Here is a 20629-nt window from a genome sequence, read left to right as displayed (position 1 = left end):
ACGATATTGCCTAAGCAAATTTAGTGCGGTTCTAATTGTTGTCTCCACGCTCCCACGAAGGTCACCGATATTGGCTGGATAATTAGTATCAAAAGACTGTACGCCGTCATCATACGTGATAACTTATCCACAGTGCTTAATAAAAGCGGCCCTAAACTTTTCCTTTAATTACGCCATGCGTGCCAGGAAGTTAAGTTTTAGCACTTAAAACACGCCGCAAACAACCCTCAAGCCAGCCACAGAACCAGTGGCTTACCAGCCCCGTGGCAACCAAGCCTCTCCAGCAGCCGGCAATGCTTGCAATGCAACTGTTAAAAGCTTTCAACGTGTCGGTCGTCCTCAACGTTGTGAAGCCACGTGCCATGTTACTGGCTGGCAAATCGATGATGCTGAGTATCACCATGTACATTTGACTTCATCATATCTCCACAACGAAAATTTACTTGAGTGCAAAAAAATGGAGTGAAACTGAATGGGCTTTTATAAAATTGAACAGAAATTTTCAGGCAACAATGAAAGCATTGCCTCATGCCGGTGCGTAGCTTCATGAAATGAGCGGGGAGGTGGAGGGAGGGACTGAGCAGTGAACAGTGACTGATCCTACCCCAAAAGTTAAGTTCAAGTTTCTCTCCGGATTCGGCCTACTTTGCTGTTTATGTTCGGGTGGGCTGGAGCTGAAATGACCGAAAACTATGTTTGAAACGTACATGGGAAACTGGGCATTGCAAACTGGGCAAACATGGGCATTTCGCGATAAATCGGAAAGCACCTTACACCCTCGTCCCTCTAATTTTGATTAGATGGGTCGTATGGTTTTTCATCAGCGCTGAAGTCGCCTGTGACATTTAAAAAAAAATATTTCGATTAAGCCATTTCAGAGTCCAAGCCTTCAGCAATCTCGAATTGCATAGCTGCAAGACTACCTTCGGTGGCATTTTTCCACTTGCTTGAAAAACACTTTGGCAAAGTCAAAAGCTTAAGTGACCAGAAATCTGTTTCGAATGTTTGTATGCCCGTCTTGATATCGTCATTGCGAAATGAATGCAAATAAGGGCTTAAGATGTTCAAGGCATTCGCGAGGAACATTATTCACCCAGATTAAGACAGTAGTAACAGCCTTATTCCTCGAAGAAAACTCAGGAGAATGGAGAAATAGACTGGTCGATATTTCGGCAACATGCCTTTATCAAAGCAATACCAGAAGCAAATTCAAAATTGCCTGCAAATGATCCTACTCGGGTTTTCCGGTTTTTTAAACATCAAGTCACAGTTTTTACAGGACGCCAACATTCCGGGATTAAACAAAGAGCAATCGCCAGCCAGTACCACGATACAGTGCATATCTTAAAATTCAAATAAGCGAACATATGTGTACATACAAACGAATTCAAGCAAACAGGCATCACGCATCACGCTTCACTCAAGCATGCAAGCGAGTTAAAGTAAACAGGTATCAAACATCGTGCATCAATTATATATGCAAGCGATTTCAATTGAGCAGGCATCGCACATCACGCGCCAAGCACGTCTTACACATGTCAGCAGTTTAAGCTACCAAACATCACACATAAAGGCGCATGTCACGTTCACATAATCAGCCATGATGAGCCCTGTACGTTAATATTTGCTCGCATTACTTTTATAAGAATAGTTTCACTTATTTCCCTGTCTTGATGGTCCTGTGCTCTGTAGATGACTTTGAGCTCAAAAAGGGGCAAAGGGTCCACACTTCCCTCGATTTCAGCCTGAGCGTGCCTTTGCCTAAAAAATGGTCCCCGAAAGGGGTACTCCCTGTTTTGTTTTTGGCTTCTCGCAGGTGTTCATTATATGTCAAACGAATATGGCGCATGGATTCCCTGACATAGAATATACTCCTCTCATGTTTTTCACACAGTAGATTTCATAAACCACGTTTTTGCATGAAGGCCCCGTGAAACCCAGACCTGCACAAATAACACTTATTGCTTTTTTAAAATCTGTTGACATCTTTTTTCACCAGGCCACTTAGGCTTCGAGATGGAAGATTTCACTGTAGACTTTTTTCAGCTTATTGTCGTTCTTCCAAACTATGCGTACGCGCAGTTTCGATTTTTTAGCGGCGTGTTTGATTTTCCAAAGCAAATACTCGTTTATGGAAGAAAGTGTTAAGAATCAGTCTCCGATAGGACGTGTTCTCGCCTCCTAACACCCCTCCCTCCATGCGCTCTAGATTTTTTTTTTTATTCCATTCGACATTCTGCCTAGGTCATCGGAGAATACCCATTGTCGTGAATATCGCGGTCGCGGAAAATATCCATTGCCGAACAGCAAAGTCAATATTTTGTTTGCGCTCTTTCTTTCCTTTTCACTACTTGATGAGTTGTTTAGAGCCATATGGAACATGTAGCGAACTATGTTGTGCTTAGTGGAAGTTGGATGTGCAGACTTGCAATGCCGAATTATACCAGAATTGGTGGGCTTGCTAAAGGGCTCCGTTTCTAACGTTGTGCAGTTGTTCCTCCTTTCCATCGTCACTAATATATCCAAACAGGGGGCCCCTTTCCGCCCCTTGTGTGCTCCGTCGTAAAAGCTAAATTTGGGTGCTGGTTTTTCATAAACTCTAAAAACTCTTCAATGGCGCGCTGTCCGTGCGTCCATACCCCCGCATTATCACCGCTGTATCTAGCTAGGAAAGGTGGTTTGATGGGTTAGCGGCCAGGGCCTTCGTTTCAAATTGGCCTAAAAATGTTGTCGCCAAAAGAGGAACGCATGGGCTTCCCGTTGCTATTCCCAATTTTTGTCAGTAGAAGGCATCTCCGAACGTGAAAGCATTATCCTAGGGACACCGTTCTAAAAGACCGCAGTGATGCTCTTTTGATAGACCGAAACCATCAATTTCAATGAAATGTTTGTCTGCCTGAGCTTTCACGGCAGCGATAGCCTCATTAACTGGTGTATTGCCATGTAAACTGACATCTGCACTGAATATAGTGCTGCCCTCTGGTAACCATTCTACCTTCGAATGATTAGAAGCCTCTTTAAAAAGCATCTGGTGTCAAACAAACAAACCTCAAAAACTGGCTGAGCATTTTCTCTAAGACACGAAGTTTTTTCTGTAGAACCACCGCACGCAGATATTTTGTCCGAAAGCTTTCCGCGAGCTGTGCTCTTTAGTGTCTTTTTGTTTAAGCCTCTACATGAAGGACTGGGTTCCTTTTCAGTTTTTCATATCTGCCGTTGTTATTAAGTACAGCCTGAACCTTGTTAACATAAGTTAGTCTATCTAAGATTACACACCCTCGCACTTATCGCCCTGTTTAGTATGAGATCATCATTTTTGCTAAGGTCTCTGATAAAGCTCCGCCGGTCCGCAGTGGCATTTAGTTTGCCTACTTCACGGTTTCTGAACATGTGTGGTACGTCATCCTTCCATTTCTGTAAGCTGATTCCTACTCCATCACTGGAAGGTTCCGGAAAACTCTTGCCGGTGTCTGGAAATCTTAACGTACACGGGTCATCATGGCCGATTATGCGAACGTGCTATGTGCTTTCATGTGTAATGTTCGCAAGCTTAAATTGTTTACATGTGTAAGTGATGCCTAATGCGTGATGTGTGATGCCTGTTCAATTGAAATCACTTGCATGTTAATTGATGCGCGATGTGTCATGCCTGTTTTCTTAAACTCGCTTGCATGTTTAAATGAAGCGTGATGGGTGATGCCTGTTGCTTGAATTCGTTTGCATACACACATATTTTTGCGTATTCTTATTCTTAGATATGCACTGTATCGCTTTTTGTTTGATCCCTGGAATGTTGATGTACTGTAAAAACTGCGACTAGCTGTTTGCAAAGAAAATAACTGAAAAATCGAATAGAATCATCGGCAAGCAATTTTGAATTCACTTCTGCTGCTGTTTCGATATAGGCATGTTGCCGAAATATCAATCAATCTATTTCTCCACTATCCTGTTTTTTCCTCCAAGGAATGAGGCTATTACTTCTGTTTTAAAATAAAGGCTTTATGAGGTTTTTCGATGCACGAAAAACAATTTTCCTATGTCATGTTATATTTATTTATTTGCACGTAAAAGGGTGTAGCCTGGTCGCCTAGGTTCGAAAATAAAAGGTTGGTTGTCTGCTTCGAAAGACATAGTCGATGCACCGACGAACCATGCGTAACACATGAAGGACGGCACTCGGCACGCCGCCGCAGACGGCTGCTCCCCCACCCCCTCTTGTGTACTGCCGGGGCCGGGGTAGTTGGAGCAAGGGAGAGGGGGGGGGGAGGTGAATGCGAATTGTGAGGGTGGCGCTGTCTTTTGTTCATGTCGGACGACTCGGAAGTCAGAAAAGGTTCAGTAACAGGGTTTTGGGGTGGTACCTGTTGTTGCTTTGGAGCGCCTGCTTAAATTGACAGTGTCTTGCGACAATAAAACGCTTAAGTAACGCTAGTTACGCCGCTCCATTTGGGAAACACAAAATGAGAGCACAGCGAAGTTTAAAGGGAGTATGCCACTTTTTGTACCTTCACTTATTGCTTAGATCGAACACGTCTGATTTCATCAGTAATGCAAATGTTCTCGAAGTGCTCTGTATAGCTTAGAATTTCTATTTGAAATAGCCACTCCCGCAGGCAGATCTCATTGGCCTCCCTACTCACCGCTATGAAAAAATACGTTCATTTGCCTTGCTTTTCCAACGGGTGTGTTGTGTAGTGTTTGCAACATACTAGCTCGCCAAAAATGCTTGCAAAATAAGTGCTACGAAAGCTTGAAACACTCTGCTTAAAAAATATATGCAAGCATGGGGCTGCCATCCCACTAACGCTGCGTCTTGATGAGAAGCAGCGGCACTCACGCGGTTTGCGTGCGCTGTTCTCACCAGATCGCGAAGCTGGGGATCTTGTGGCCTGCGAGATGTCACTTAAAGGGAGCGTTCCACGTTTGTGTGGGGCTTTGAGATCATAAGGCCATTTTTAAGATCATTTGGCGCAGTTCAGTCCTGCCAATCTTAGGACCTAAACTCCTCTAGTTTCTGAGCTACGCCGCCGCGAGCGTGTGCAGAGTATTTCAAGGAGAATATTCCAAGACCACCCAGGCATCCATGATGTCATAATAACACCATTCAAATTGTGTCATTCCATTATCAAAGCGACAATCGAGGCCAAGAAAAGGGCTATTGTCGAGTCGGTCATGTCTGGCGTTCGTGAGCACGTTTTCCAGATAAAACGGTTCCAGGGTTGGCGTCTTGGAATTAATTGAATATATATATATATATATATATATATATATATATATATATATATATATACATATATGCACATCACATCATCTCATGCATACGATGCTCGCTTCAATATCTCACATCTTCGAATGTGGAACATTCCCTTTCAAAGGACCCACTGAGTCACGCCGCGTGTGACGTTTATTGAGAATCCTGCATGATGCGGAAGTGTGAGAATCGTCCGCGTTTAGGATGGCGTGCAATCATTTTTTATTTACACAGTCAATGCGCAACCGAGGACACGTTGGGTTCGGCCGATGAAATTACATTTCGCCAGTGGGTGAGCACCGACCGCTGTAATTTAACTGAACTTGCTCTGTCAGTAGGTGACTTTTTGACCAACTTGTCAGAAGCTGTAGTTGCAATGACTAGACATCACTTTATGGCCAACACCATAGTAATTTCTTCAATGACCTTAAAAACGACTGCCCGAGAACAAAACTTTCACCACCTCAGATTTTTCAGAAAATTGCACTTTAGTCGTCCAAGAGGAAATGTAGCAGTTTCATCAGGATGTACCACAATGCACGCTGCATCCTCTTGTGGTAAAATGCCCAGAACCTGGACACATTACGTAAGTGTAAAGCCTCGTTTCAGATATGAAAAAGTATTAGCTTTCAGACAGATCAGCTGCGCAGTGCACGAACAGTTTCGATCTTTTGAACATTGGCTTTCATTAGGACTTTGGCGTGAAGTGCGAGTGGCATTATGTTGCCATATTCCACGGTAAGAACTCTTGCGACCTTGAAGAGGGTTACTGCTAGTGCATGCCTGTCACGCATCTCTTCCGATCATATCTTCTTTGTTTAGAAGTTATGCCAGTTCTTCCACGGCAAGGCTACTGTGCACACAGTATGTTTATTCGTACCAAAAGGAGAAGTTCCTCGGGCAGACTATGGGCTTAGCATCAGATTGGCTTAGGCTAAGACTGTCAAAGGGACACTTAAGGTTCACAAAGTAAGCAGTGAGTGTTTAGACCACCAGGCCCCCACTAATTATTCATCATGCATGCAAGCGCACTGTGTGAATGAAAAACATGCATTTTGTATTGTATTTGTTGCACTTGCAAAGTTTCCTTTCAGGCAAACCACTGGGAAGAAGGTTGTTTCTGTTTAAAGTACACCTTGTAGAGTAAGCACCAAAGGCCATTAACCGCGCATGTAGAAAAAAAAAACATTTATGTTTTTCTCAACGATCCAGCTCTGCGTGCCTGAGGCCATTCAGGATTTTCCACAAAATGCCACGATATCAGTCAGTCGGTCAGGCTCCAGTCACCTTCCCTTGGGTTGGCGTCTTAGAATTAATTGGAAATAAATTGTAGCCTTCAGTCACGTTAGAAGGGGTGGCGTGGTGCAAACAACATTTTAAGGCCTCATAGGCCCCTGAGTTTCAGGCAATATTCGTGGTGTCTGATGATCGTGGCAACTAATTTTATAATGTAATGCTCAGTATGGGCCATTGCAAAGTTCCGTCTTAGCCACTCGTGTGCGTTTGCGTGTGTGTGCGTGCGTGTGTGTGTGCACGCGCGTGTGTTTCAGGTTAACGTCGAACTGTAGGTATTTGGGGTGTTGAATGCTTGGATGATGTCATTTTTGGCATCTGTTAAGTGGCAGTGGCTGCACAGATTAGGAACATGCTATGGATTTACGTATTTTACTTTTCAATTGTAATGTTTTGCTTTTTCTGGTGTTGTTGTTGATGATGATGATCATAATGTTGGGTACTGCTGGGCATAATGTTTCCTGACTATTAATCAACTGACCTCGCTCCTGCTACCCCTGAACCCTTGCCTTGCAGGCAGAGGTCCGCGGGTCTTGTCACTTTACCCTAAGCTTTGCGCATGCGTCATGTGTGATTTTACCGCTACCTGGCCGTGAGCACTCGTCAGATCACCGAGGTTCCGAGGGCTCTTCCTGTAGACCAGGCATTCCAGGTGCCCTATAGATAAAGGTATAAAGGGCTCAGGTCCGGGAAATCAACGGGTTGCCCTTATGTCAACTGATGGAACGTTTATAGTACGTAAGTTATGCTCCAACCACGTTAGGGTTAGTGCGTTATTTGAGCGACGCTTGAAAGTCGCCCATTTCAAGTTTTGTTTTTGTTTTTACGTCTGTGTCATTCGATGCAAACGATTTCAAATTCCTTGCCCAACTCTGTGCAAGTTTCCTTTCAAACGGGCTCAGGGTCTTTTGATGCCGAAGTCAAATGGTAATGCCATTTGAATTGACACAGACGGTGGCAGTTGGGACAGCATTTAATTTTTCATTCCTTTTGGCCAACAGCAACGCTCAAAAGCAATACTAGGCTTACGACTGCAAAAAATTACGCCGCCGCAAGCACACAAGTGGATCACATTAGAATCAACTACGCGTAGTTCTCGACGCTGCGGCCAGGTGCAAAAACGACAGTAAAATAGTCCTTTTACAGCTGCTCATTGCGTCGCAAATGTCTCAGCTCTTTGCCTCATAAAGATTGCGGACAAATTTTGTGAATTGGTACGTTCATAGTGGTTGCGCAGTGCGGGGTAGCTACGGGATCAGGGGCGAAACCATAGAAGTGTGAGGGCTAATTGCAAGGTTTCTGAAGCTTCCTGAAGATTGTGGTCGATTCCTTGTAAGAGGTATGGTTCTTCATCATGAAATTCACCTTTTTAAGTAAACTGTGGACCTCATGTTCAGACTTGTGACACTTGTCCCTGTGACCACTGACCAGCGCGGCATTTATTTGGCACTCAACTGTCTGCCTATCTGTCTTTTCAACCAGCACCCACTTGTAATTTGCAGTTGGTTGCAAGCCCTTGGCCTTCACAGTGGACATGTGTAATATAGAATGTTTGTTTTGTATTATATGGTATATAGAGCCAGATGGTGACGGGGTGACCATGTGATTGTTCATACGATCACATGTGCACATGATACACGTTTACATGTAACATGTCATAGAGGTGGTCAGATGTATTTTTTATCTGCTATCTTGTCTGGTCATTCTCTTGTACGTATCAAAATTGGATGGGTTTCACACTAAATCATGTTGATTGAGATCATGTTAGGAAATGTGGGGCCTGTGTTGGTGGTCAGTGTTGGAAATTCAAAAAATTTTCCTGTTAGCGGAGTACAAATCTTCCATAGCTGAGTACAAAATTATTCAAGTGCTGTGGGTCTTTATGCCTTTATTTAGGTTATCTTTGAGAGATAATGGTGCAATAGGTGGCAATCAACAAAAACACCACTTTTGATGCACAGCAATTCATGTAAAAGCACTTTAAATCAAAGAATGCATTAGTGTTAAGCATGGCACACTGAAACAACACAGTCTCATACTCTGTACTATGAAACACCTGCGGGCCAGCCAAAAAGGGTCAGAGTCAGTCACTCAGCTGACTCCTGTGGATAATGCAATGTATTAATGGATTTTTATGTGCTTTAACTGGTATCATTGTGAAATATGACAATTTATGTTGCAATTAATTCATGTTTTTGTCCTAATAAACCCTTCTCCTTAATTTACTGGGCCAACATTACAGGTTCATGTTACTCTGGTGTCCTGGTGTTTTTGCTGCAGTTAGATGGCTGTCTCCAAACAGTTTTTTGGCTATTTATAGCATTGTTTATTACTTAAAAGCATATTTTTGTAAAGCTTGAGTTACCAGCTTCAATTTTACACCCTCAAGTGGCAAATTTAACTTGGTTTAAATCCACAGCTGCCATAATATTTTTGTACTCAGGATACCAGGAAGTGGCAAAAAATCCAACCACAGTGCAGTTGTTGATGAGTACAAATAAGTCCTTCAGTCTGATGGCCTCCGGATCGACCAGGAGATCCTGGCCCTTGCCACCAAAATGGTAGCCAGAAGACATTCGCGATGGGACGAAATGACCCTTCAGCCCTTGACCGGAAACGGTAATGTGCCCATGGTGTTCTACTTGGCGGTGCTTTACGGGCCGATCTATTCTTGTCATCAGTCTAAAAATTGCACACGTGAAAAATGCGCTTAGACTTCGCTCTAAATGCAAGATCTGATGTCATGAAGTGTCCAAGGATACTTTTCAGAAGCGTCGTGATTTCGTCGATTCGTTGGATACAACTTAATATTAACTGCTACGCCGACGCTGCGCGGCCTACGGAGACTGCAGCGCCTGGGGTCGAGGCACGGGTTTCTAAGATTTACGAATGTGCATGCTCAAAATTACGCCACATAACTTGTGTTACCTGTCGATTGAAGTGTTTAAAGGTAATCATATCGGAGGTATCATTATTGTCGTCCAGCGGTGAGCCACGGCTAAATATTTTAGCTACTGGGCTAACGCTCCGCGGACTATGGACACTGCAGCGCCTGGTGTCGAAGTTTTTGTTGCGAAGATTTGCGAGCGTGCATGTCAAAAAACGCGTTACATAAATTCTATCACTAATCGATTCTGACTGAGTGGTGAACATTTTCAGACAAGCATAGCTTGGTCATGTTAAGACGCATTGTTGACCACTCGATCTGCAATCAAATTTCCATCTTCAAATTTTTATCAAACATATCGCTCTACCATCTACCTCCGCAATGTTCCCAATGTTTTTAGAGGCCAGATAAAAATTTTGGCAAAGCATCTGAATTCTAGCCATTTAAAAAGAGCCTTCTAACCATTGTAAATGAAGAGTGTCGGTGATGGTTTCTTCCATGCAGTCGTTCAGCACCTGATTTCTGCAGTTTATTGACCTCAAAATACAAACAGAATTGAGCTCACGGTGGCTCTTGGTTTCTGTTATGGTTACAAGGTAAAAATAACATTAATACGAATAGAACCGTGTCGATTAATAACAAGTAAGATATATCCGGGGATTTTGGGGGATCACTGTCAGATGGGCTTTTGTCAACCTTGTGTTCCCCCTTGGCAAGGCTCTGGCTGCGCCCCTGCCTACACACAAAGGCAGATCAAGTTGTATATGTCACATTATGGGCAATTAAATGTCCGTTGGGCCAATTCATACCTAAGGCAGACAGCTTCCCGCTGCCTATTTTTCTGCGATGGTGGTGTGAGGAAAGATAATTCGGAAAAAGATACTGTTGCAGGTGTCCAACACGTGTTTCATACACCATGCAGTGGTAACGATGATCCAAAAGTATGCAGCAAAGCAGCCATGCGATCTGTTCGCAGTCAGTCATGCGGCAGACACAGGGCTAGGGCAATGGCCACCCACGGCGGACAGGAGCAGGGCCCAGATAAGGAACATATGTCAGATGGGCCTTATTATGCGGCTTGATTTTTTAAAAAGGATCTCCAGTTTCATGGCTTTTGTCACATTGTTTCTAACAGTTTCAAGCTCCCGAATTTGCTTCTGCCTAAAATGCTGCGACAAGTCCTATCTCTTGAAAAGTAGCCAACGAAATGAAGGCGCATGAAAAATCTGTCACACCGTGATCCATCGATCCACTTTTAAAATTCTCACCAGCCTTCATCCAGGCCGTATTTTGGGATCTACACTGTGGAAGCATATGCTTCCTCAAGGACCCAAAATGCCAACCCGCTCGTGGAATATCGCCTCCCCAGGGAAGACAATTTTAAAATGGACGAATAATCAAGGGAAGCTTGATAGCCTTATTTGCTAAGTGACAGATGAGTCGAAAAGACAAGATTGTGCACCAGTGAGAAACAGCTCTAGATGCGTATCTAGCAAAGCAGCCATGGCATTTGAATAAAGAGCGGTAACAACCTCCATCCCCACCCCCCCCCCCCTCAGGTCATCGGGGTTGCTTTCCAGAAAAAGTTCCTGAAGTACACGCAGAGCTTGGCCCCCCTCCCCACTGTTTGAAACGTTCCTATGCATATGCTTACAACCATCCCCTGACCCAGCATTTTATGCAATTTAACCTATCACTGGACAGCAATCATGCTAAACCCATTTCTGGCGTTTTGTTTTTTACTTTTGCTCATGTAAAAAAAGTGAAGTAAAAAGCCAAGCTAGCATTGTCAATATTCTGGTTGACTCCCAGGTTCCGTCACAGTTCTGGTAGTGCATCACAGTTTATAAGAACATCACCCAAAATAACATCCGAGGTTCAAGAGCAGGAAATGCTTAGCTCTGTAACAAGAATTGGTTTAAAACATCTGTTGGACAAGCTTGACAGCAGAAGTATGGTGCCAGACAGAATGGTGCCATGCTCTAGCCCACCATTCAAAACTGATGTACAGCAGTGATACCTTTGTCCACAGGCAGCTGCACTGTTACACCTTTGTCACATATGGCAACACTGCTACCTGGCCTGCCAGCATCTTCCTGCGCTGCCTTAGGTGTACTCGGAGGCGCCACCTACTGCTGGAGCCGTCAGTCACGTGATAGGTATCGGCTTCATTTCACTACATGCTGGTTATTGATGTGTATGGTTCCTTTTGTATGTGGATATGTGTTTTGACACCATTCTGTGTCATTCTGTGTGACACCATTCTGACACCATTCTGTGTGATGCCATTCTGTGACTTTGTTTTTATCCAACTGGCGATGAATGGTGAATGGACGCAAGCTCATTGTGGATTGAGCAGTGCACCAGTGATGAAAATATGAGCAAAGGTTTTGTGTTCCAAACGTGCTTGTCGCCGTGATGTTTAAGGGTGAAACACGCTGGCTGGCTCACATAGAGGGACTGTAGTACAGCACCAGATCGATGAGTTCAGAACGCTCACACTCATATATTTTATGACAACTTGCAATGATTGCATAACAGTGCTTTTGAATTTCAGGAGCAGTAATTTGATCCTTTAAGCATGGACTATGAGTTCAAGCAAAAAACCCAGGTGGAGCGAGCTAAAGTCGAAGAATATTTTGAGTTTGAAGGCTGCAAGGTTGGTCGTGGAACATATGGCCATGTCTACAAGGCCAAGCGAAAAGATGGGTAAGCAAGCAACACGTTTTTGTGCACAGAGGTTTAATCGTTTTGGTGATGATGTTGGCTGTAGTCTACTGCCAATTTTCCACTTTTTTACAAAGTAGCTTCCATGAGTCAAGTGTCTAGTGCCACCTGAAGTTCAGTATAATTAGACAGTTGTGTCAACGTTATATGCAGGTGATGCATCTTGATTTGTCACACACTGCAGTGAGTCGTCATTTTAACTTTTTGCATGTGCATGGCTTGCATGGTCAGCTGGTCTGTAGACCAGCTGACCAAATAGGATTCAAGCAGTGACCGGTTTTGCGATGAAAGTAACTGACCTGGAATGGATCATGAGCACAGGGGAAACTTGTAGCAGTCACTGTAATGTCGTATAGATGCAGTTATAATGCATGTTCGGCGCGATAATTGAAAGCTGATGCCAAGGAAATGGGAGCTTGAGGCTCATTTTACTTACATTACGCTCATACCGTACTCTATGTGACTTCTTCGGAGTCAGCGGGCTTGCTTGCATGACACGAACCAAGTATTCTGAAAACCAAACCGCGGTCGTGGCTTTGCAAATCAGTACTGTGCCGTAGCAGGGCGCGCGGTCGTTGCAGGAAGGACGTGCGCGAGTACGCGCTGAAGCAGATCGAGGGCACTGGCCTTTCGATGTCGGCCTGCCGCGAGATCGCGCTGCTGCGCGAACTTAAGCACCCCAACGTCATCAACCTGCAGCGTGTGTTCCTGTCGCAGCCGGACAGGAAGGTGTGGCTGCTGTTCGACTACGCCGAACACGACCTCTGGGTGAGCGAACCTGCGGGCGACGCCGCGCCAGCGGCTGGAGCTGGCCACCGGGCCCGATGGTTTGGTCGGTCCGGTCGTCCTGCCCTCTCGTGAAGGCAGATGTGGGCGAGAGCGGGGCGCCGCAGGTGTCTCGCGCTCGCATGTGACCGTTGCGAGAGGAGAGCGCTGTTCGAGGCACCCATTGTCTCCTTGTTGGCTCGCTCCGCATTTGCACAGTTTGAAATGCCGAGTCAGATGTAGATCTGGGGGTAGTGCGTCTAGCTTTTCTTTGACATCAGTGATGTTTCTGATATGTCTCACTATGGTGGTTACGATATGTTTTCCGCTGGGGTTCTGCTGTCTTACAAATATTCCTCCCACGCCAAATTTTTCAGACTTGATAGTGTACTGGTGCCTATTTGGTGTTGTATTATGACTGTGTAATGCTGTGTTTGTTTGTTTCTGCATCTTTATTTCAGTGGAAAGGGGATGTTCTACCAGCAGATCTTCTGTATGTTATTTTCGTTGCAGCATATCATCAAGTACCACCGTGCTGCCAAGGCCAACAAGAAATCAGTAATGGTTTCGCGAGGCATGGTGAAGTCGCTGCTGTACCAGATATTGGATGGTATTCACTACCTCCATGCAAACTGGGTGCTCCACAGGGATTTGAAGCCAGCCAATATCCTAGTCATGGGAGAGGTCAGTCTTCCGCTAGTCTCGATGGTGAGGGGGGGGAGGGGTAGTTCATCAATCATGTAATCATTGATGTTAGAATGGTCTAATGATGGTTTCATTTTCAGCGCCGCACGGACTGGTCGTGTTCTAGTTCTGTTGCCGTTTGCAGTCCGGCTTTAGTCCCCCCCCCCCCCTCCGCATCTCATTCGGAACGTCGCACTTCAATACTTTGTTCAAATGACTTTCCCTAGTCGCATCACGGATTCCAACGCTCGCACCTCCCCATCTGAATGGATACCAGCTCATGCTGGTGTGTGTATTGCTTCTGCCGTCGCTGCGGCCTTTGTGGGTCCTACTGTGTTGAGTGTCCGCCATCCGGGCGAGGCGGCCCCGACGAGCCGCCGGCCGGCCTGATCCTCACTGATCCCCCCTGACCTCTGCCTGACCTCCGCCTGACCTCCGCCTGATACCCGCCTGACCTCCCCTGATGCTCGGCTGACCACCTCCCCCTGATACCCGCCTGACCTCCGCCTGATACCCGCCTGACCTCCCCCTGATGCTCGGCTGACCTCTCCCTGATACCCGCCTGACCTCCGTCTGATCTCCGCCTGATCCCCTCCTGATCCCCGCCTGACCTCCGCTTGGTCCCCGCCTCACCTCCGCCTGATCCCCGCCTGATTTCCGCTCGATCCCCGCCTGGTCCCTGCCTGACCTCCGCCTGATTCCCGCCTGACTTCCGCCTGACCTCCGCCTGATCTCTGCCTGATCTGTGCCTGTCGTTCGCTTGACGCCCGCCTGACCTCCGCCTGACCTCTGCTGCAGGGGCCCGAGCGGGGCAGGGTGAAGATCGCCGACATGGGTTTCGCGCGCCTCTTCAATTCACCACTGAAGCCGCTGGCCGATCTGGACCCGGTGGTGGTGACCTTCTGGTACCGGGCCCCGGAGCTGCTGCTGGGCGCGCGGCACTACACTAAGGCCATTGGTACGCCCCTCCCCCCAGCTCCCCTCCCCCCCCCCCCCCACCGCTATCGCCGTCCGGGGGCCGCAGCGACACACATGGCCCCGTTTGGACAGACCGTGTCAACCGTCCGGCCTGCCTGGTCCCCAGCCTCTTGCCGGGCACACACTCGCCTGTTTCCCGTGACGTTCGGCCGGTCAGGTGCTGCGGAATTTGTAGTTCTCATGACATGGAAATCAGTGGCTGCATACTTTGTTCGAGCTGTGCTGTTGTTATTAGGAGGGCCACAGACAAAGCGCGTAATCGTTTGCCAGACTGCTGACGTACTGCTGGGCGCTCGCCTTGGCCAAGTTCTCGTGTGCGCGTGTGAGTTTGGTCTTCTGGTGGCATTGCTGAGTCGCCTCCGTGACCCGTCGGCAGATATATGGGCGATAGGCTGTATTTTTGCTGAGCTGCTCACCTCCGAGCCGATCTTCCACTGCCGGCAAGAAGATATCAAAACATCCAACCCCTACCACCACGACCAGTTAGACCGCATCTTCAACGTGATGGGATTTCCGCAAGAGAAGGACTGGGAGGACATTCGGAAGATGCCGGAACACAGCACCTTACTCAAGGACTTTAAGCGGTCCAGGTGGGTGCCGCAGTGGGTCCGCCAGACCTCTGGAGATGGGGAAGGTCGCGCGTCTAGTGCTTAGGGTGGACGCGGTCGATGTTTTACTTGTGTGCTATGCGGGAGTACCGGGATCGTATGACGACTTGCGTGCGGTCCCAGAAATGTTTCAAGGACTAGAAATTACTGGGATAGGTGCTAAGCTTCATTTTCCTTACCATAGACGTTCTAACTTGGTAGCCACTGTGTAAAGTCAGTGTGCGGCGAAATAGGAGGCCGTCGGTGACTTTAAGTGGCAGATTTGTTCTCACGCGTCACGCATCAGCAAACGCGTATGAATTTGACCCAAAGGCGATTGGAAGTCTATGGTGAGGTTGTGTAGCGGTTTGGTGCGCGCATGATAGTCGCTTTAGATATTTTATAAGTTGGGCCTGAGCAGTTACTCGGGCCGAATTAGGCCATTAGAGGTCAGGCGTACCGAACATCGCTTTGAGTCGATCATGTAAACAGTCGCGTCATCTTGTTGCGGTTCGTTGGGTATATTTCGTTTGTAGGGGGATTTTCTTGTATGCCGTAACACATTTGCCGAGTTTCGGCTGTACCGCGCACGCTATCCGGGCCGAGTTCCACAGAGTGGTCCGTGTTCGGGACGTTCCGTTTAAGGCCTCTTCTTCGGTCTGTACTCTCCCCAATCGTGGTGCTCTGTGACCGCGTAGCAGCCCCGTCTGTCTCCCGCCTCTTGCGTAGTTTGGTTATCTTTTTCGCATTGAAGGCGTGCTTCGCCTCATTGTCGTCGTCTGATCTGAGAGGTTGTGCCCCCCAGTTACGCTAACTACTCACTGGTCAAGTACATGGAGCGGCACAAGGTGAAGCCCGACAGCAAATCGTTTCATCTGGTAAGCAAGACAAGGAGATCAGCTGCTGTTGTTCGCCTGTGTGATGTAAACAATGCCCACTGTAAACTTAGCTGGAGCGGTGTAGAGGGGGCTTCAAGTTCAGGGGTACCTATTGTCCACTGGATTCTGCCTTCAGTGCAGGTACAGCTCGTCGTGTTGCCCTGCATTTCCTGGCCTCGTTTCTGCCTGAGCACGTCCGTGGCGTGTTGGCACTCTTGACATGATTGTTGTCTCCTCCAGCTGCAGAAGCTGCTGATCATGGACCCGACCAAGCGTATCACCTCTGAGCAGGCCATGCTGGACGATTACTTCAAGGAGGACCCTCTGCCGACGTCCGAGTACGGTGCTGCCGTTCGGCTCGGGGGAGGGGGGAGCGGTAGCGGGACGGATCGCGTCGGCGCAAGTCAGTGCCGTAGAGCCTGCGGAGACATGTTTTGGTCACGGTCGCCTGTTAAAGGTGTCTCTCACTTTTAGCCGCGTTTGTGTTCGCCGCCGGGTTCGGGTGGCTACATCCACTGCAATTATCACAGCGTCCTAGAGATCCAGAGGAAGGGCACGCGTCAATGCGCGTGGCGTGGCTCCTGAGCAACAACATCCTACGGTCATAAACGTGTTGCAGCGTTTTCGAGGGGCACAGCATTCCATACCCGAAGCGCGAGTTCCTCACGGAGGAAGACCAGGAGGACAAGTCCTCCGCCAACAAGGTGAGAAAGGTACTCTGGCGGAAGGTGGCTGGACGCCCTGTGGCGCTCCTGGCTGTAGGGACGGTGGTACGCGCTGTGATGGCGACGGACCTGCTTTTGTCTGGGGGCGCGGCTGATCGTGCGCCGTGTGGGGTGGACGGGCGGGGCTGTGGGCTGGGCGGGCCGGCGGAGGCTGTGGAGCGGACGGGCGGGGCTGTGGGCTGGGCGGGCCGGCGGAGGCTGTAGAGCGGACGGGCGGGGCTGTGGGCTGGGCGGACGGGCGGGGCTGTGGGCTGGGCGGGCCGGCGGAGGCTGTGGAGCGGACCGGCGGGGCTGTGGGCTGGGCGGGCCGGCGGAGGCTGTGGAGCGGACCGGCGGCCGCTGTGGACCGGGTCAGCTGGCAGGGGCGGTGGTCGCGCATGCTCCGACAGGCCGAGCAGGGGCTGTCTGTTGCCACCCTGCACTTGGAGCACGTCACAGAGCTCGGCCGCCAATGAGGCGACGGAACCGCGCTGTGTTCTGGACGCCATACACGCGTTCTTTCTGAAGCCGAGCCGCGGGCGTGCTCTATCGGACAGCGTGTCGGTGTGTGTCATCCGTCACACATCGCTGCTGAACGCAGCTTTTTGGCCGCACCTCGTGGGCCATCGCGAGTGAGCTGTTTTCTAAAATGTGCGAGGCGCGATGAGGTCAATACGGTATTCCGTTGACGGACGTACATTTCGGCGCATCTGCCGCTCCAGCTGCGACCACCAAGCGTTCGCAGGGCGGACGCGTGGGCAAAACCGCTGAAGGATAGGTAAATTGCAATATACCTCTTGTGAGGAAATGGTGGTACGGCACTGGATATACTAGAGATATACTGGACAGTGCCAGGTCATGACACCGGCGTTAGAGTTCGTTTATTTTCTTTACCTCGCCATTCTTCAGCAGGGTCCAATTCCGCATGGACGTCCATTGCTCAGTCTGCGCTCGCGCGCGTCACGTTCACGCTAGGAGTCTTGTGACCGTTTAACCTCTGTATGCACCATGTCCCCTCGCCGTGTCTCCCAAACGCTATACAGCCGGCCCTCGAGAAAAGCGAGGGAGCACCGGCGCCACGAGCTCGACCTCCGGGACCTCGACCTCTGAGCACGAGCAGCGGCCGACCCGACCCGGCCCGACGTCCACCGCCGCCGCCGCCGCCGCCGCCGCCGCCGCCGCCGCCGCCGCCGCCCCCGGCCACCGTCAGCTGAGTCGAGGCCGTCACGTGACCGTTGCCTTCGTGTGTTGCGGCGTCGCCGCCGCTCTGCGCCGAAATCGCCGCCCGTCGTGGCGCCGGCGAATCGCCGGGTCGTAACGGCACGGCTCGGGCCTCGCCGCTGGAGCCGCGCCAGTCCGCGGCTTCGCTCGAACCGAGGCTCATTCTGGCGGCGCGTGTGTGACACGTATCCGAGATTGTGGCGTGTGTGGCCGGCCCGCCGCGCGCCGCGTGTGGGCGCACGAGCCGCCGCTAACGCCACGCCCTGTGCGGCCAGGGCGCCGAGTCGCACGGTCAGGCGGCCAAGCGGGTGCGGCTGGGTCACGGCGGACCGCACCAGGTGACCTCGCAGGCCAGCGACAACCACAGCCACCAGATGGCGCGCCAGCAAGTGAGCACAGACGCGGCGCCGCCGTCGCCACCGACCCGGGGGGAGGGGGGGGGGGGGATAATGGCAGAGGTCCTCACAAAATCAAATCGCGCTACCTGCGACATCGGACATGCATTGCACTGTCGGTGAAATCGCGAAAACTTAAGTGGTGAACACTGTTAGGTGTCCTGTAGACAGAAACTTTGCTCTATGTCTTCGCAAACGAAGCCGGAACCAGTACCAGCAATGCTTCCCGAACCGTCAATAGAGATCTAAATTGAGCTATGGAGAAGCGAGATCCGCTCGGCCACCAGGCTGGCGGCAACCTCGGATGCTGGAATGTCACCTTTTCATGCTGAAAAAGATCGTTACCACGGTGTGGCATTGTTTGTCGCCCCGGGGCAGACCATCACACGTGCGCTGGGCGATTTCGTTGAGGTGAATGTCCGCATGGCCGGGCAGACTGTCCGCTGGGGCTGAGCAGCTGAGTTTTTTTTTTAGGACCGAAGACGTAACAAAGCTCCGCGGGTGCATAGTAAGACAGGCATGCGAGTTTACAATGGACTGGTGGCTCACAGTTGATGTTCAGACTGACTGTGGGCGCCGCGATGCGCTACGCTGACCGAGCGCTGACCCGTGACCCGGCTGCGGGCGCAGCACTCCAGCCACATGGGCCAGCAGCAGCAGCAGCAGCAACAACAGCAACAGCAGCAGCAACAGCAGCAGCAGCCGGGCAGCATGAGCTTCGGCCAGTCGAGCGGCGGGCCCAATCCAAGCCAGTACAGTCAGCGCTACTGAGGCGCGCTGCTGACGCGTACCGCCGCGCGCGCCGCCGACCGAGCCCGGCGGGGCGGACGGCCGCCGGCCGAGACCACCGCCGCTGCCGCCGTCGGCCCTTCAGGTCCGCCTGCGCAGCTGACGCTGTCGCCGGCTGGTCGCTCTGGGGCGACGCGCACCCGAGTGTGCGCTGTCTGGGTGTCCACTGACCTGTGGCTCCCGTCCCGAAGGGTGGCGTCGATGTAGTGGCTCACGACGGCCGCTCGCGAGCCTGCAGTTAGGCGTCCGTTGTGCTCTGCGGACACTTGAGGCTTCGGTCAAGCGAAGGCACCATCGACAATATGTCACGCGACGAGAATGGAACGTAGCGGTCGCGCTCAGGACGTGCGGGACTCCGTCTGATCAGTTTTGATCCACGCTTTACATTAGCCCACCTTGTTTTGTACTCGTGTTCTGCGAACATCAAGGCTGATGGTGCCCTTTGTATTGGCTGCGTTCGTCGCGTAAGCCGCCCGGCGACCCGACGGCATCGGCGACCGGCTGCGTGACGGTGGACCTTGTTGCGCCCCGGCTCCGTGTTTGATACCGGGTCACTCGAGCCTCACGGGCAGCGTGTGTTATGGTGCGGGTCAGGTGACCCTCTCCCCCCGCTTTCCCCGTGAGCGGGGCTCGTTATTGGTTCTGTCCCTTCTAGCGGGAGGTGGAGCGCCGTTAGGACCTGACCCCCCCCCCCCCCCTGCCAGCCCCCGCCCGCACCCGAGGGGGATGGGCACGAAGCGCGGCTACCACTTGTGGAATGCTGCTCAGGACTTGGGCTTTGTACTGCAGTATCGGCTCAATTGATCTTCCTCATGAGTTAGGTCGTCAACCCCGCGGCTCTGTCCCGAGATGGATTTTTCTATAAAATACATGTTCATTCACAGTCCGTTTGCGATATTCGAGAATGCCCCATTAATGGGAGGTCAGCAGTTCGTGACGTAGCCGTGAGCTGCAGCCCGCACAGGCGAACAGGAGCTGATGACCGACAGCGGCAGCGTACAGTGCGGCCGATAGCGGACGGGGACCACCAGTCTGCGGCCGGCGCTACGCGTGCTTCAGTTGGGGCCGCGGGGTAGCACCGAGGGCAGCGGCATGCACAAGGCAGCGACGACTGGCCGCGCGCCGTCTCCGTCGCAGTCGGTTTGCTCAGTACAGCCCGCAATCTCGAAGTAACCTAGTCGTCTGCTTTATTCCGGTGTCGTGCTTAAACGAAAAGATAAAGCATTCATTGCAAGCCGGCGAACGAACTGGCAACTGGAACATGAACTAGAAAACGCGCGTAAAAAGGGATTACTTGGCGCTGCCCGCGGACGAGCTGAGCGGTAACGCATTAAACACGAACAGAGGCAACGGAAACTGACCAGCCGGCGACCGGCGCGGCCTTTTGGTCGTAAAACGTGGCGCGTCGCAGGCGCGGGTGAATGGAACGAACGAGGTCGGGCAACCCCTGCCCTTCTTTGCCCAATGACG

General features: G+C 50.2%; 1 protein-coding gene across 2 annotated transcripts; it reads left to right on the top strand.

The window, feature by feature from the left end:
- The first annotated feature begins 7764 nt into the window (after positions 1–7764).
- LOC119100933 (cyclin-dependent kinase 8) lies at positions 7765–19851 on the top strand. Of its 2 annotated transcripts, none has more exons than XM_037224142.1 (12): positions 7765–7883; positions 11464–11590; positions 11989–12140; positions 12740–12926; positions 13437–13607; positions 14406–14565; positions 14962–15175; positions 15978–16050; positions 16291–16388; positions 16670–16754; positions 18251–18364; positions 19001–19851. In XM_037224142.1, exons 3-12 carry the CDS (start codon positions 12013–12015, stop codon positions 19139–19141), a joined length of 1371 nt encoding a protein of 456 aa, XP_037080037.1. In that variant the 5' UTR covers positions 7765–7883; positions 11464–11590; positions 11989–12012; the 3' UTR covers positions 19142–19851. The 2 variants fall into 2 exon arrangements, with proteins under 2 accessions (XP_037080037.1, XP_037080036.1); XM_037224141.1 differs by having other exon boundaries at positions 16670–16763.
- The last annotated feature ends 778 nt before the right edge of the window (positions 19852–20629 follow it).

The sequence above is a fragment of the Pollicipes pollicipes genome, unplaced genomic scaffold (genome assembly GCF_011947565.3).
Source record: "Pollicipes pollicipes isolate AB1234 unplaced genomic scaffold, Ppol_2.1 Scaffold_4881;HRSCAF=5763_pilon_pilon_pilon, whole genome shotgun sequence".
In the NCBI taxonomy this organism is placed as follows: Eukaryota; Metazoa; Arthropoda; class Thecostraca; order Pollicipedomorpha; family Pollicipedidae; genus Pollicipes; species Pollicipes pollicipes.
The sequence above is the reverse complement of the archived record's forward strand: the minus strand, read 5'-3'. Positions and strand labels throughout refer to the sequence as shown.